The 17,565-nt window shown below is 34.3% G+C and overlaps 1 protein-coding gene across 2 annotated transcripts; it reads left to right on the top strand.

The window, feature by feature from the left end:
- The first annotated feature begins 10,421 nt into the window (after window positions 1-10,421).
- LOC147287159 (protein trichome birefringence-like 43) lies at window positions 10,422-16,736 on the top strand. 2 transcript variants are annotated; one of them, XM_086239459.1, is made up of 10 exons: window positions 10,422-10,751; window positions 11,236-11,407; window positions 11,534-11,712; window positions 11,796-11,954; window positions 12,697-12,992; window positions 13,696-13,833; window positions 14,775-14,843; window positions 15,108-15,233; window positions 15,709-15,801; window positions 16,494-16,736. In XM_086239459.1, exons 1-10 carry the CDS (start codon window positions 10,486-10,488, stop codon window positions 16,535-16,537), a joined length of 1,542 nt encoding a protein of 513 aa, XP_086095585.1. In that variant the 5' UTR covers window positions 10,422-10,485; the 3' UTR covers window positions 16,538-16,736. The 2 variants fall into 2 exon arrangements, with proteins under 2 accessions (XP_086095585.1, XP_086095586.1); XM_086239460.1 differs by lacking the exon at window positions 15,709-15,801.
- Window positions 16,737-17,565: the final 829 nt, after the last annotated feature.

Below are 17,565 nucleotides of genomic sequence, written 5' to 3'. Positions count from 1 at the left end.
CTCCAGATTGGTTCCTATGACTAAGAAATAATAAAATATAACTTATATTTCAATTATAATTGAAAAAAACAAAATCCCAAAGGATTTAAAGTCACAAATCTAGACCTTTATTGACCAAATGAAATAATTAGTGGACTAAAACAGAACTTAGAAATATCGTAGACCAAAATTGAACTAGGTATGAAATAAGTAGACCAAATCTATAATTTCCTCATATATATATATATTCACATGATGGCCATAATTTGATTAATAATTCTGCACTTTTTGCTTTAATTTTTTTTTTAAACTTTGGAGTAAGTAAAAGTATTTTGAATTAAACTTGAGTTTTACAGCCAATTGATTAATTAGTCTCTCCATGTATTAGTAAACTCTCAAAGATCCAATATCAAATGAGAAAGACTTATTTACATTCATTGTACAATTGTACAACAGATGTCTCATATTTATTAATCATATGCTACACGCGCATACGGGTGTAGTTGTGTAAATAAGTTTCTATACCTGAAAAGAGATGTGTACAGGATTTAGCACAGTACCTAAATGTTGTAATAACAAGGTAAAGATCAAAGAATATATAAGAGAGAGTACAAAGAGCCATGATCAGTTATATCATGTGTTGCTTTCCTTAACTAGAGAACAAAGGCATGTGCCCTAGGAATATTGCTCTGAATATATATATATATATATATAGGTCCATTCAGTGCGGATCGCTCGATAACCACGGCTGCTCGCTTGGTAGTGTAAAAATTTTCTGCACTGAGCACTCGGACCTGATTTATCGGCGTTTATATTATGGTTTAGTTTGGGGAGCTAAACCCTAACATAACGCCTCCACAAAGGTTATTCTATATACTCTAGAAGGTGGGATGAGGTGAACTCATCGACCTATACCCTCAAAATCAAGAGAAGGAAAGAGCGCTCGTCTATTTAAATTAAAAAATCTTCATCGAACTCTTGGCGAAGCTACCGAGTGTTCGGTGGCACGTTCGAATGTTTGCTCGTCCACATCTGATTGAATCTGATATAAATATATACAAGAATATTCTAAAACTAACTAGTTAGTAAGTTAATACAAAGCTAACCACCATGTTGGGCCCACCACACAATGTAATCTTAAAATTCGAACTGTCTATTTTTTAGGCCCTACTTCAAAGATTATCCCTGTAAAAAATCTTCAAATTCGGAAATCATTTTGTGATTTGATTATAACAACAACTATTTATATGTTTTTATCAAAAACACTGATCGTCTATTTATTTGATCTCAATTAGATGACTAAATGATTTCCGATTTAGTTGATTTTTTGTAATGATGATATTTGAAGTATGACCTAAATAATTGACGGTTCAAATTATAAAATTAGTTATGTGGTGGTCCCAAAAGTATGGTTAGCTTCGTATTAACTTGCTAATTAGTTAGTTTTAGAGCACTCCTCGTGTATATATATATATATATAAGCTGTTTAAAATTAATTGCATGTTAATTACTGTTGTTTTGCACTTTCAATTGTCATCTAGCTTTTGTGGTTCCAACAAGTCCTGGCCTGTTCATGATCATAGTCTGAACTGAACTAGATTACCTGAGTGGTAGTGCAATTAATGGAGCATCTTAATACCATCACCAATAAATACAAGTGCCTTTGTTTGCATATATACATGGTACTTAATTGGGTTTTGTGAGGTAAGCCAATACGATATTGATACACTTCACTATGCTCAAACAATAGTACTATACTACATGTACCGCCTTTAATATGCCTTATAAATTTTAGTATGTTCACCAACTAGCAGCTAATTGTGCTTTTCTTCATAATATTAGGGGAATTCTAAATTCGAATCTTCCTTTTTATATAAAAAGATAAAAAAATTATAGTTTACCCATAAAAAAAAAATATAGTTTGATGATTGGAATGGATAAGTGCGACCAAATCAAGCATCTTAACCTTGGACACAGTGATATTCATTTTTAAGAGGAAGCTAAGGTTTAAATAGCTAGCATTTTCTTTGCTTGACTAGATTGGTTTGAAATAGTACATGAAGGGAAGAAAAAAAAGTGATTACTTTATAGGGAAAATTAGAATATAGTTTTTCTAACATTTCTTATTTAGAAAAAAATCTTATGACTTTTTTTTTTTTCTAAATAAAGTTCTTATTTTTTTCTAAATAAAGCCCTTTGACCATTGTCTTGTCAAAGAAATATATCATTATTTTTTTATTTTTTGAGGATATAGGATACGGATTCACCTCATACCTTCCTACGGTATAGAATGAGATTTGTAGAGACTGCATTTTAGGTTTTAACTCTGACATTTTAAGTTTGAGAAGAGGTAACAACCTAATATAAAGCTGACAAACCAGAGCTTAAGAAAAAGTAAAAATGCATTGCCGAACACTTGAAAATGACCGTCAAGGACTTGGCACCTGGTATGTGTGAAAAAATTGAACTAATGGATCAATATTATGTAATATGAAATGATTATAGTATTATTGGATTTTAGTTAGAATTTTAAAAGTCATAATACTTTATTCAGTAAATTGTTAAATTAAAGGATCTAAATGGAAGTTTTCCTACTTTCTATTCTCATGTTTGGTTGATAATAATTAAGAAAGCTAGAAACAAAAATGGGTAAATTACAATTAATACCTCAACTTTATCTCGGATTTCAAGTTAGTACCTCAAGTTCAAAAAGTTACAATTTCATGCCTCAACTTTCATTTTGTTTCAAATTAATACCTCCGTTACATTTTTTATTCAATCGACCGTTATCTTTGATGACGTGGCAAAGATATGTTTGTCTTTTCACCCTAATTTTGTCCACTTAAACTCTAATTAGCCATCTAAGCTGCCACATGTAAAAAAAACTATTTTAATATTTCAAAAAACTTTAAATCATTTAAACAAATTTGTTTTTTTGTCAAAAACAAAAATCTTCAAACCCACCATCTCTCTCCCCAACTCCCTCACTCTCTCTGCAACTTTCTCTCCCCAGCTATCTTCCTCCCTCTCTCCCCTCTCCCTGGCCCCCAAGCCCTCCTCATCCCTACCACTCCCCACGTCCACCTCCCCCCACCTCCCCTCCCCTCGTCAGCCACTCCCCACCCTATCTCGGCCCCGTCGCACCCCCCACCCGAGCAACCCCGAACTAAACCAGCATCTTCTTCACCCCTTTCCCCCACCCAGAACCACCAACCCCCTCCATGCCCCTCTCCCCCACCCAGAACAACCAGTTCCCTCCACTCCCCTCTCCCTTCTCCCCCAACCCAACCCAACTTGACCCACCCCTTCCCTTTTCTCTTCCCCTGCTTCTACAACTCTCTCTCTCTCTCCGGTGAGTTTGGCCAGCGTTTTAAGGCTCGTTGCAGTGGACGATTGCAATGGACGACAGCAGCGCCATTGGGCAGTGGAGGATCGCAGCCACGTCGGCGTTTTAAGGCCAGTTGCAGTGGAGGATCACAGCGACGTTGGGCAGTTTTCGGCCATGTCACGATGTCAAACTCACTAGGCTTTCATCCCCTCGGCACGACGAGTCCCTTGGCACCTTCAATTTGTTCATCTGAGCTGCTACGACACCTTCCAAAGTTTGGGTTTTTTTTTTTTTTTTTTTGTCAAGATCTAGGCATTTTGGTTTTATTCTTGAGTATGTGAATTGGTATTGTTTTCATGGTTTTATTCTTGGATCTCTAAAACAAGTTTTGCTAAAGATGGTCTTGTTGTGTTGCAGGCGGGTTTGGGCTAAAGATGGCAAGGGTTGCTGTGCGAGATGGCAGGGGTTGTGGACCACTAGGCCGCCGAATAGTTGAGAATGGTTGGCGATGGAGTAGGTGTGGTTCAGGCGAGGGAGGAGGTTCTCGGCCGGTGGCCAGAGAGGGGGAAAGAGGTTAGTAGGTTGGGTGGTCGACTGGGGAGGCGAATGGAGGAGGATTGGGGGCTACGGGGTTGCTAGGCTCTCAACCTTCTTTTTGTTTTTTGTTTCTTTTTTTTATTCAATTATTTATTTATTATATTTTTAATAATTTTAAAAGTTTAATTGGATTTTTTTATTAATTTATGTCCACCTGGCTATTTTTAAAAGTCAAGTCAATATGTCACATCAATATTTAACGGACTTTCTAACGGTGAGACTAACGGAGGTATCAAATTGACACGACTTCGAAGTTGAGGCATGAAATTGTAACTTTTTGAACTTGAGATACTAATTTGAAATTCTAGGTAAAGTTGAGGTATTAAATTGTAATTTACCCACAAAAAATATATGAAAGTTACAAGTTGTAGTTCCACCTAATAAAAAATAAACAATGAACATATATATCAGTGAATTTGAAAGTTTGTATTAGGTAATTTATCTACCTAATTAACTTGATTAAAACCACTGTCAGTAATCAGACCTTAATTTTTGTTTTATATGATCACTCAGAGACTAATCAAGCAGACAAAACTCTGACGACACAGTGGCTAAAATCTGAAGACACAGATTGACTTGTCAATCAAAAATAACATTTGTAAACAACACAAATCAAACATATCAAAGGATCAAGTGACATCCTATACACTCAGAGGACCCATCACAGTAGGCATCCCAATGTTATCCACAACTACAGTGGTGTGTGATTAGCTAAACAGTTCCATATGACATATAGCAATTTCAAGCATATAACTACAGTGCAGATTTGTGTTTAAAAGTTGAATGAGTAAGTAAACATAACAACACAAAATAGAGACGAATGCACACAAGATGTTCACCCAGAAAAAACCACAAAGGGTAAAAACTGAGGGTCTTTTTCAGCTGACCGGGCAATCCACTATAGAGAAGGTTCAATACAAAGGGAGCATACAGCACACAAGCTCAATCACTAAGTCTTAAACTAAGTGGCAGGTTCTTACCCTTTTGTGCAACTTCCATAAACAAGGCAATCGGTCATTCATGAAGAAGGCAGCTCCAACTCCAAGCTCATCAACCCATGACACCAATTGACACTAAGCCCAAGGAATTAATTGGATATTCTGATTCTGACTTTGCTGGTTGTATGGATAGTTTAAAGTCTACAAGTGGTTATGTTTTTATGTTTGGAGGGGCTGCTGTTTCGTGGAAAAGTGTTAAGCAAACATTAACAACAACCTCTACAATGCAGGCTGAATATGTGGCAGTGTATGAAGCTTCTGTACATGCTATTTGGTTGAAGAATTTTATGCAAGAAACAAAGATGATAAAGTCAGTATTCAGTCCTATAAAGATCTATTGTGACAATAGTGGGGCTGTGAGTTTCTCTAAGAACAGCAAGAGGACTTCTAAATCTAAACATATTGGAACCAAATATTTGATGGTTAGAGAAAGTGTCAAAGAAGGTGAATTGCAAATCGAGTATGTTAGCACTCAAGACCAATTGGCAGACCCTTTTACAAAAGCTTTACCAGTTGGAATCTTCAAACAACATGTGAAGAACATGGGAGTTGTTGAAAGTATGGATGCTGCGATTGAGTGGGAGCTTTAAGCATAGAGGGAATTGTCTATCTTTTCTGCTAGTATTTTTGGTTTTGTTATTACAATTTCTATTTTAGTTGAAGTTTAAGTAGATCAGTGTCATTCAGTTAAATTTTACAAATTATTCCTTAGTTTCAGTTATGTTGAAGATTGAACTATACTTATCATGATTACAGCTTAATAGTTCAACTTAAACATTTAAAGTTTATTCACTTATTCAGTTCATTAAGACTAATGTACATATGTAGATACATACATATGTTTTCTGGTATATGCATGCATACCGTAATTTTTATATATACATACAGTAATCTTGCTAATAAGATAAGAGGAATTGCTTAAAGATTAGCAATTCATACAGTAGGACCAAGTTTACAAATGGTTAAGTATTGAGAATAAGCCAACAGATTTTTGTAAGCTCATATTTTTTTTAGTATTTCATGCTTGGAAAATGACTGAGGTAAGATGCAGTTTGAACATTAATGATTATGAGTTGTTTAGACAAATAATAGTCTAAGAACTTCTCATAGTCTGATGTTTACAACTGTGTCTTGACTAAGTTGATCTAAGTTAAGTTTTAGTTGATATCTCTAGCGCAATTACAGTTTACTTGATGAATTATCAGTGAAGTCATTGATTAAGAACAATGCTAGTCCAAGTGGGAGAATGTAAGATTCTAATGGACTGCAAGCCTTGTTCTATTCGGATTCAATTAATTGATCATTCTTAAGGAGCAAGTAATAGAAGTACTCACTAAATACTACTACATGACTAGTTCACATAAAGATGGAATCCTAAACCTATATGAACTAGGATAACTTGGATACAGCTGCTATATGCTGTAAACTAAGCATGACTGCAGCAAGTCTTTGTATAGGAGTCAAATTAGGATTGAGTATGAGGTACCTTAGTGGGAGGACACTCATATTCTCAAGACCCTATATATAGCATTGGTCCCTGGCTGCACAAGAACCCCCGAGCTTTTCATCCACTTCCCCATCTTGAGTGAAGTTCTTAAGTATAGTGTGCAGACCAGAAGACTGGTGCGTTGAGACCTTTTATCAAGCAGTTGGTGTGCGTCTTGATTCATAGTCAATCCCCTGCAATTATCATGAGTTCACCAGGTAAGTGTTCTGCTACTAATATATATGAATATTTACTGGATACAATATATATATATATGTTTGATTGGTACATATGAGATGTGTATGCTAAAGATGTATAAAGAAACTTACACTAGGCACAAGCAGAATGTTCTGGGGCTTCAAATCACTAGTGAATGTAACCACATTGATGAATATGCTTAACTCCTTCAAGAATCGACTTTGTATACCGCCTAACATCCGATTCATTCAATCCACGCGGACCCTAGATCATCAAGCGTGCCTCCGGAGGCGAATTCCAACAACAAATTGTAGTCATAGACCACCTCCTCACCCTTCTTCTCACACGATGTGATTTCTTCATCAAAGCACTCAATAACAAAAGGGCAGCCCTTGATAGCTTTGAAAACCTCTGCCTCGCGCTGAATGGACTCTGAAGCAGAGACCTCGGCCGATTTCACCACCATGACTGGAGTCGTATCACGAATCAGCCTTCTGAGTCTCTTGGTAGTGGCAAGAAAAACAGACCCGGAGACGCCTTTGCCAAGCAGCTCTCCTCTCAACCAGTTGGCTCTGTGACTGATGATGCTGTGCTTTTCTTCACCACAAAACAGACCCAAAGCAGCTTCTTCAGCCTCTTTTTTCATCATTTCTTTCACAACAAGTAACTAATGTCTTTTGGGGTTTTGACGCTATAATGTTTAATAGTACAGTGTAATGCAGAGGAAAAAGAAGAGGCAACAAAAGACGGTGTGGGTTTAGGGTTTAACTTCCTTTTTGTAAGGCAACGGTCGGGTGGGGTTTGATTGATATTAGAGATTGATTTCAGACTTGGGCACCACGCTACTAAGTACTAGCAATCACACAGAAAATTAGAAAGTAACACATTTTTTTTTGTCAGAAGAAGGTACACATTTAAGTGACTATTTTCTGTTTATTTCTATGTTCAAATTAATATTTTCCTGACTAGGTATTTTTTTTTTGCTAAGATAATTCCTGATTAGTTACCCACGCCCACCCACTTGAACAAAATAGAAGATTTTTACTGTGTTTTTTTTTTTTTTTCTACAAAATGTAAGCTTTCCTAAAATGTTTCTAATTCTAGTGCCTTTTAGATGTTCGTCAACCTGGGGCATAGTTGGAACTTGAATCTTATTTATCACCACAACATAGGAATATAATGCTTGGCCACAACTTAGGCACAACATATATTGTTGATGCTAAAAATCTCCGGAATGAATAATTAATCAACCAATAAAAATGATCGAGCAATCTAATCTTTGGAGTGATGGTGAATATTCCTTGATCTTGAATGTTGGACTTGGGGGTGGTGTACCTGCAATGATACTTCGATACCTAATTGAGAATTCTCTCAATTTAGTAGGATTGTTAATTGGATATATTCAAAAGTTTGTACCTTCAATACCTCCTCATCTTGGTATTATAAAGTTTGTTTTACCTGATGCTCCGGGTGTTTTGATCTCCACGTCTCCATGATCCGCCATGCATGTTGGACGTGGTTGAGATTCTGAAGGAGATCATGGGTTTTCAAGGACGTGACCCACGATCCTTTCTAAGGAAATGATCATGTGTATAAATTTAAGAGTAAATTATGTGTTTGGTCCACTTATTATTCCATAAATTCCGTTTTGGTTCACAAATTTTTTTAAGTTCCATACTGGTTCACGAATTGTCTAAAGTGTTCCATTTTGGTTCAAACCAGACAATTTTGTCCCTCAGTTTTGTACTAATGAGTTGACTTTGAGGGACAAAATTGTCCATTTTGGACCAAAATAGAACACATCAAACAATTCGTGAACCAATATGAAACTTAGAAAAATTTATGGACCAAAACGAGATTTATGGAATAATAAGTGGACCAAACGCATAATTTTCTCTAAATTTAATTAGCTCATGTGTTTTAAGTGGTTTGGACTTTAATTCGCTTTCTTCTTGGGCCTTGGATAAGGGCTTCAGGGTAGAAGTCCAGAAGGTCAATCAAAGAAAAGCCATTGAGTTTGATCTGCGGAAATTAGGCCCCACATATATATGAAATATTTGAACCTAAAGTCAGTGTAATAGTAAAAAAAAAAAAAAAAAAAAAGAAGTAATGCTTAATATCTTAAATTTGTTTACCAAATTTAAACTTTAATTTACATAACAGTATTTTATAGATTCATATATGAGTCCACTTTAAAGCTCATTTATTTACAACAAATAAAAACTGACACGTACACTGCAACATAATTTAATATTTAAGTTCAGTACACAAATTTAAAATCTCTAGAATTATTAAAAAAAAAAAAAAAAAAGAATGTCATTGGTTAAGCAGTTGGATGTTCATAATCTCCCCTTGGCTCCTTGATTGGTGCTTGTAACTTTGTAAGTGTCTGCTGGAGCGGGATTGGGCTTGCAGCCTCTCTCAGGCCTGCATTCTATGCTGCGGTTATTTGAGGAATATGCTGGGCTTGCTAGAGCCCGTATTGTTGCTTAGTTAGTTTTGACCGTTTGGGCCTTTGGTCACCATTTTATAAAATAAAAAAGTCCCAAATTTAGAACCCTAATTGACTACTAACTCTTATATTATTTGTTCATAGTTCATATATTAACATTTCTTTAGTCCCTATCCTTTAGAACTAGTTTACTTTCATAGTTCATATGCTAGAATGGATCATTATTCTTATTTTATGCTTCAACTGGAATGTTAGAATTTATCTGAATGAAAGGCAAAATCAAACTAAAAGTGTGTAGATATTTGGTTTGTGTTTGGCTATGTGAGTAGGCGTCAAGAAAAAGTTAATAGTCCCAACAGGGAAAAGGCAACATTGGAAAACTAAAATGTATGACTTTGTCTCATACTCTCATGTAGGTATTATTTATATTAGCAAAAAGTTGATTGAATTAAATTTTTTTTTTAAAATAGTGGAAATAGGTGAAGTCACATGAATTGAATTGTCTGGAAGATGAAATCTTTATAAATGCATGCATTTTGAACTGCTTGTATAGGCTAAATCCAAATGACAAATTTAAAAAAAAAAAAAAAAATGTGATGAATTGGAGCTTGGTAGCCTCCAAACCTTATCATTTTAGATTGGACAAAAGCCACTCATAAGTTTCAACAAACGAGACAAAGGACGTCCTCTAGGACCTCTACCTCTAAACCACTCCGCCAATTAATATCTTAATTTGACACTTGAACAAACTCAATCATTGTCTAGTATTTAAGGTACAATTAAGGAGTATTTTCTTGACAATATTAGTCTCTATTGTAGGGGTAATTAGTAAATATAGCTAATATAATTTAATATAGTTGAATAGTAAATGTGAAACATACAATATTATATAAAATAACATTACATAATTCAAAATTAATATAGATCGAGCTAATGGTTTTCCAACTTTATTATGTTTTATACAAAGAGCAAACTTATCAACAACAATCTCTAAAATACCCTAACCACATAACATTACTAGAACATCGACCCAACAGTCCAACACAACCTAAGAAAACGTCCGCTCCCAAATCCTTTAAGGTGCAATTATTCTTCCCCATCTTAGCAAACAAATCCACAATTGAATTAATTTCACAATATATATGAGATAAAGAAACTTTTCACAGCTTACAAGTTGCAAAATCACTGTCACCAATAAGTGTTTATTAAAGTTTTCTAATAAATGTTTAAAAAAAGACTGGACAAAAGTATGTGGCCATGTGTTGTAACATTTTCACTTTTATTAATTTAAATCCCTTAAATAAGTCATTTAAGAAAAAATAATAGAGACAAACTTAGAATTAATATTCGAAACGCATGGTTCTCCACCATTTAAATTGAAGTAGCTAGCAACATTTGAGGTTCTAACGAACTAAGACTCTATCCAGCTCTCATTTCTGACATAGGCATGGGTGCTAATTCCACAATAATTGCTGGAGCAATAGTATTGATATTGTGTCTTTTGCAGCAGCAAATACAAGGGAAAGATGTAGCAGTGAACAGTAGTGGGTGTGACCTTTCTAATGGGACATGGGTTTATGACAGCTTCTATCCTCTCTACAATCCAACAGTCTGTCCCTTCATTGGGAAGGAGTTTACCTGCCAAAACAATGGAAGACCAGACAATGAGTATCTCAAGTATAGATGGCAGCCCACTTCATGCCCCACACCAAGGTACGTATAAAGCTCCTTAATTTCTTCTCTCTTCTTCACTTCTTCATCTTCTTCTATGTAGTCTCTTGTTCTTGAGTTTGAGGCACTGCGTCGTCCGACACTAATATGTAGGATTCACTCGATATGTGGTGAGTTCTACAGAATTTTGCTAATGTCGGACGTATGTGTGACTAAAAAATTCACACCATATGGGGATTGAGGATCAACATATTGAAGATCCTATTTCCCAGCTAATTACATTGTATAGCAATTAATGGAATATATAGTAGCATGTATTCATTTCTTTTTCTTTTTTCCTCTTTTATAATTAATGACAATTGAGTTGTAAGGAAAAATGATTCATTACATATTTACATGTAAGAAGACAAAAATTGTTGAAACTTGAATATTAAAAGAAAAAAAAAACTGTTAAATTTAAATGAAATTAAGTGTTAATCGATTATCTTAAACACCTATATTAATATTGGAACATTAATATATGTAGGTTCAGCGGAAGGGATTTTTTAAGAAGATTTAGAGGGAAGCGCATGTTGTTTGTGGGTGACTCATTGAGCTTAAATCAATGGCAGTCCCTCACATGCATGCTTCACAAATCAGTACCAGAAGCCAAATACACCTTAGCCAGGATTGGAGGCCTCTCTACATTCAACTTTCCTGTAAGCCTACCTAGCTTAATTTCCTTCTCTGCATGCATTTTCTTGGATTTGCAGATTATTGAATTAGAGAGTGTATTTGGAGTATATATCAAAATGGTCATTCACATGAATTGCAATTAATTTTAGGCATTCGATGTTTCGATCATGGTATCGCGCAATGCATTTCTAGTAGATATTGTGCGTGAAAGAAGTGGGAAGCGTATTCTAAGCCTCAACTCAATTAAGAATGGAAAATTTTGGAGTACTTTTGATGTCTTGGTGTTCAATACATGGCATTGGTGGCTTCACACTGGAAGAAAGCAACCGTATGTTAGACTAATCCTTTTCTTTTGGCTACATGATTACAAGTAATATGCATATAATGTGTTTTGGTGGCATGAAATTGCAGGTGGGATTTTGTTGTTGATGCGAGGCAGACACACAGAGACATGGATCGCATGGTGGCATATGAGAAGGCTTTGAGGACATGGGCTAGATGGGTGGACTCAACTGTGGATCCTGCTAAAACTAAGGTCTTCTTCCAGGGTGTTTCCCCAGATCATATGAAGTAAGTAATAATTGGGTCGATCTAGGACTAAACCAAAAAGTAATAATTTTGTCTCCTATGGACTAAAATAACGGCCAGCCCATTTGGACTGTGGTATGTTGTTTGTGGGCTCTACTTGGCGGCTGTTGGTTGTGGGCCATGACCAAATATACTAAAAAAATTTGTAGGCTTGGGCCGGGCTATATAAGTCCAATCAGCCATGTCTAGTTTCGTCATTAAATAGGTAAAGAAAATTCTCACATTCACATTTGGTCTAGACGAAAGCCTGTACATAAATTCTATATAATAATTTTATACAGAAAACTTGTCCGAACAAGATTCTATACAAGAATCTAGAATCTTATATGAGAATTTTTTACATATGAAAACTTCTTGTATAAGATTGACATAAAACTTTGGCCTGCCCTTTTACCAAAAAAAAAAAAAAAAGGATTGACATAAAACATTTTCTTAGAAAATTTCATCTGAACCATGTTTAGATGTGAGAATCACCCAATAGAGCCCACTTGTGTCATCATCAAATATTTCAATTGTGCAGTTGCAGTTGCAATTGCACAACTTGCACCAACTTTTGTTTCTAGTGACTCTTGGAATAATGAGTCCACCAGCCTCTTGTTTAGAAATTAGGGATTAATCTCCTCAAAATCACATGTCTAATAGATATCAAATAGCCATAAGCATTATTTTTAATTTCCACACACTAATTACCGTTTAATTAATTACCTTCTATTTCTGCTAATAGTCCTAGAGAATGGGGTGATACAAAGTCAGAGAACTGTAGGGGCCAAACAAAACCAGTGCTGGGGTCACATTATCAAGGAGGTTCACATCCAGCACAAGTTGTTTTAGAGAAAGTGCTGCACACAATGTCAAAGCCAGTTCATTTGCTCAACATAACACCACTCTCACAGCTAAGAAAAGATGGCCACCCTTCAGCTTATGGCTATGGCGGCCGCCGTGGCACTGACTGCACCCACTGGTGTCTTCCCGGTGTTCCAGATATTTGGAATCAAATTCTATTTGCAACACTCTTCCAAGGTTGAATCAATACACTCATCTTTTTTTCTTTTATCTTTTTATTAGGTGAATAAATTTCATCATATTTTTTCTCTTGTGAATAATGTTTTCCACTTGAAAGCAATAGTGCAATTTGTAATTTAGGAGCAATTCGGAACTCAAGTTACATTAAGGATCAACTGTAAAGATTTATCTCACAATGTCATCTCATAATTTGAATTGTTTAATTAATTTTTTAGTTCTTCCAATAATCAAATAATAAAATGATTATTGTTGAGAAACACTGGTAAAACCAAAATCATTTAGCCATTTCACTTTGGTAATATGATCACTTCCCAACAAAATGTGGTTCATTGCTAGTATATTATTGCAACATCAATATAACATCATGTACTGTTATTGCAAAATGTGGTTCACCTGCTTCTATCCTACAATCAGCTCTACACAGTTGATATCAGACTCACTACAAGGTAACATATTGCATCTATAGCATCTATATTGCATATATAGCAACCTATTTTCCCTTGAAATTTATATTAATATTGGTTCACTTTAATTGTTGCTTGGTGGGTTTCCAAGGTTCTCAGTAAGGGTTTAATTCAATGTATGTTTTTGGGGTTGCATTGGATGTAGGCATTGAGCAATATTAATGGTGTGGTTGATAATAAATATTGTTGTGGTGGTAAATCATGTATGATGTGGGTGGTATTAATTTGTGTGGCAGATGCTTTGTGTAAACTGGTAAATTGTGGGCAAGGAACATGCAAGGCTTCTAATCAGTCACTGATTGGTGTTGACTGTGACTGTAATCCTGGTTCCAAAAAGATTCAGATTGGTCCCATTCCCTCTTGTGTTCCAAACTGTGAGTCTCTCTCTCTCTCTCTCTCTCTCTCTCTCTCTCTCTCTCTCTCTCATACACACATGCACACAAACATAGACAAATGTGTATAAATGTATATCTTTGCATCCATTCGATTTGTACATGTTTAATAAATTCATCAGTTCAAAAGTAATGAGTGAAATTCTGTTCCAAGTTTTATTGCAATCATACCCTCTTTCCCCTTTCTTTTGTACTAACAAAGCTAAAGAAAGCAATAGTAGTGCATAAGGTAAGAAGGCTAGGAGAGAAATTTGATCTGATGAAATGATGTGACAGCTGATATATATTTATTATATTAATTATTATGACTAAACGTTTATTAATACATTAACTGTCTATCATTGTCCAATTAATGTGGTATGAAAATATAATCTATCTATTATATAAGAAGTTTGCATGTTCCTAATAATAAGATAAAGTGCAATTAATCTTAGCACCAACGAAAAAAAGAAAAAAAGACAGACAATTCCAATCTCCACTTTATTGTTTTTTTAGGTAAAATGATGGGCCAAAGCCCAACTTAAACAACCCAAACTAGCCAGACACTAGCTTTGCACTACAATTACAATGTTATCATCAATAACTTATAACTAGGCTGAAGTTAATTCCAGTCTGAAAATTACCACCAAGATCATTTGGTTTAGTGGTGGTTTTCTTCATTATATTGGGGGAGATCACATGTTCAATTGAAATACCTCTTCAGTACTTCATCTATGGAATAGTTGTTTATGAATTATAATGTTATAAATTAACGTGTAATTTGTGTGTGTAAATTGTAATCTTATAAAAACAAGAAGATTATTACTCATATATAAAGTTTATCTCTTCTACATATCTTTATACAAAATATATAAATTGAATTTCCATTGTGATTTATTAGAGAAAACAAAAAACGATAATTGATTTTTTAATATTATTTTCAGGCACACTTAATTTCCAATGTGATGGATCTCCCTCACAACCTCCACCACTTCCTCTGCTTCCGCCACCAGGTGATGTAGCAAAACTTATCTATTGATCTACCATACATATTTTTTCTTTTAAACAACTAAAAGAGAGTAATGCTACACTAATAATATTTGTAAATTACATTATTAACCGCAATTCTAAATTGTGGTCGATAATGAGAGATGTAAATGTGTTTCAAATAAAACTTTGGTACATATACTTTATTTTATTTTTAATATATATATGTGTGTGTGTGTGTGTGTTTGAATCATTATAATAAATTAGAGAAAAAAAAAATCATTTTACAGGTTGTGAATTTGTTTGGTGTGGCGATGGAACCTGTGTTACCAATGGGACAGCTGGGTACACATGCAAATGCAATGAAGGGTCGTTGAACTTGTTGGATTTGCCAGGCTTTGCTTGCTTTAAACCATGTAAGCTCAGTTATAATTAATTATGACTATAAAAAAACAAATATATATATATATAGAGGAGTGCTCTAAAATTAACTAGTTAATAAGTTAATACAAAACTAACCATGCTTTTGAGCCCACCATATAACTAATCTTATAATCCGAACCGTCCATTTTTTAGTTCATACTTCAAAGATCATCATTATAAAAAATCAATTAAATCAGAAATTATGTAGTCATCTAATTCATATAAAATAAATAGACGATCAATGTTTTTGATAAAATCATAGAAATAGTTGTTGTAATAATCAAATGACTAAATGACTTCCGATTGTGGAGATTTTTTACAGGGATGATCTTTGAAGTAGGGCCTAAAAAATAAAGAGAGAGAGAGAGAGAGAGAGAGAGAGAGAGAGAGGGACCTTCCAATGATGGAATTTATCAATAATCTTTGCTATCCTTATAGTCACTTTGTTTTCTTTCTCCTCTTTTTTAGGCTCTTTTGGAGCAGATTGCAAGAAGCAAGAATTGGTATCTTCAGGCCCAGCAAATGCTTCTCCTACCTCACAAAAAATTAATCATATATCATGTAGGTGTACATTTAACAATATTTTGCTAACCCACTTAAATTGAAAAATGATAAATATTAGAGGATATTACCATATTATCCTCTTAACTTTTGAATCCAATTGGGCCAATGGGCTTTTACCTGGTCTTGCTTGGTGACTTTCATATGTATCCTTGACCCAGCTTTTGAGTTGGGTAAGTTTGTTGGGCTGAAGTTCATCTAGATCCCAGACCAATAGAGGCACCTCATTTTGGTAGACAAAGAAAACATCTTTGCTATTGCTTTGATTTTGCTCTTAATCAACATGTTGGATAGGAATGTGCATTAGCTTATTTGCAATGATTTTCTTATCTCTTCTTTTTCTCCTCAAAATTCTTTTCAGTAGAAAATATAATTTTGACGCTTTTGCACTTGGGAAAGATGTGTACATGCATATTGAATACCCAACACGATTAACTTTCAAGAGAATGGGCTGCATAAATACACATAGGTTTACATATATATGCATAAGTGATGACTACATCTATGTATGTGCCTATGTATGTATGCATGTATTACCATTATTGACAACCAAGTACAATTTACTTCTGATGTATATCATATATATATATAATATTTTCTTTTCCAAAATTAATGTGATATATTGGTTGGTAGTGAATTGCTTTACGAATCTCCATGAACTAATCATGATCCTGTTCTTTCTTTTGGTACAGTGGCCATGATCCTGTTAATATCAACCTTTCTCACATGGATCTGAAAAGGAAGTACATGACATATAGGAGGAGACCTAGACATCAACCATAATTATTTACACTATCATATATATATATATATATATATATGAGAAAATTACAGATTTAGTCTACTTATTTTATAGCTAATTCAATTTTGGTCCACGATCTTTTTTAAGTTTTGTTTTGATCCACTAATTGTTCAATAAAAGTCCAAATTTGTTTTCTCAAATTTGGCATGTCTTTTACCCTATCAAATCTCACCCAAATTCACCAAACATATACTTATGTTAAAGTTATGCATCTCATCTTTACAACTATATAAACATCATTCCAATTGGAGTTCTAGAACTCAAGATAATTGACCCCAAAGTAGGGTATCCGAAACTGTCAATTTTTTTCAAAATTTTTTCAGATTTTCTAAACTTCACTCAATCTCAATTCTCTTAAATTCTAATACTCCAGATTGGTTCCTATGACTAAGAAATAATGAAATATAACTTATATTTCAATTAAAATTGAAAAAAATAAAATCTCAAAGGATTTAAAGTCACAAATCTAGACCTTTATTGACCAAATGAAATAATTAGTAGACTAAAACAGAACTTAAAAAGATCGTGGACCAAAATTTAACTAGGTATAAAATAAGTAGACCAAATCTATAATTTCCTCATATATATATATTCACATGATGGCCATAATTTGATTAATAATTCTGCACTTTTTGCTTTAATTTTTTTTTAAACTTTGGAGTAAATAAAAGTATTTTGAATTAAATTAGAGTTTTACAGCCAATTGATTAATTAGTCTCTCCATGTATTAGTAAACTCTCAAAGATCCAATATCAAATGAGAAAGACTTATTTACATTCATTGTACAATTGTACAACAGATGTCTCATATTTATTAATCATATGCTACACGCGCATACGGGTGTAGTTGTGTAAATAAGTTTCTATACCTGAAAAGAGATGTGTACAGGATTTAGCACAGTACCTAAATGTTGTAATAACAAGGTAAAGATCAAAGAATATATAAGAGAGAGTACAAAGAGC

This window comes from Dryas octopetala, chromosome 4, assembly GCF_963921425.1.
Source record: "Dryas octopetala chromosome 4, drDryOcto1.1, whole genome shotgun sequence".
NCBI classification, from domain to species: domain Eukaryota; kingdom Viridiplantae; phylum Streptophyta; class Magnoliopsida; order Rosales; family Rosaceae; genus Dryas; species Dryas octopetala.
This window is presented reverse-complemented; position numbering and strand designations above follow the sequence as displayed.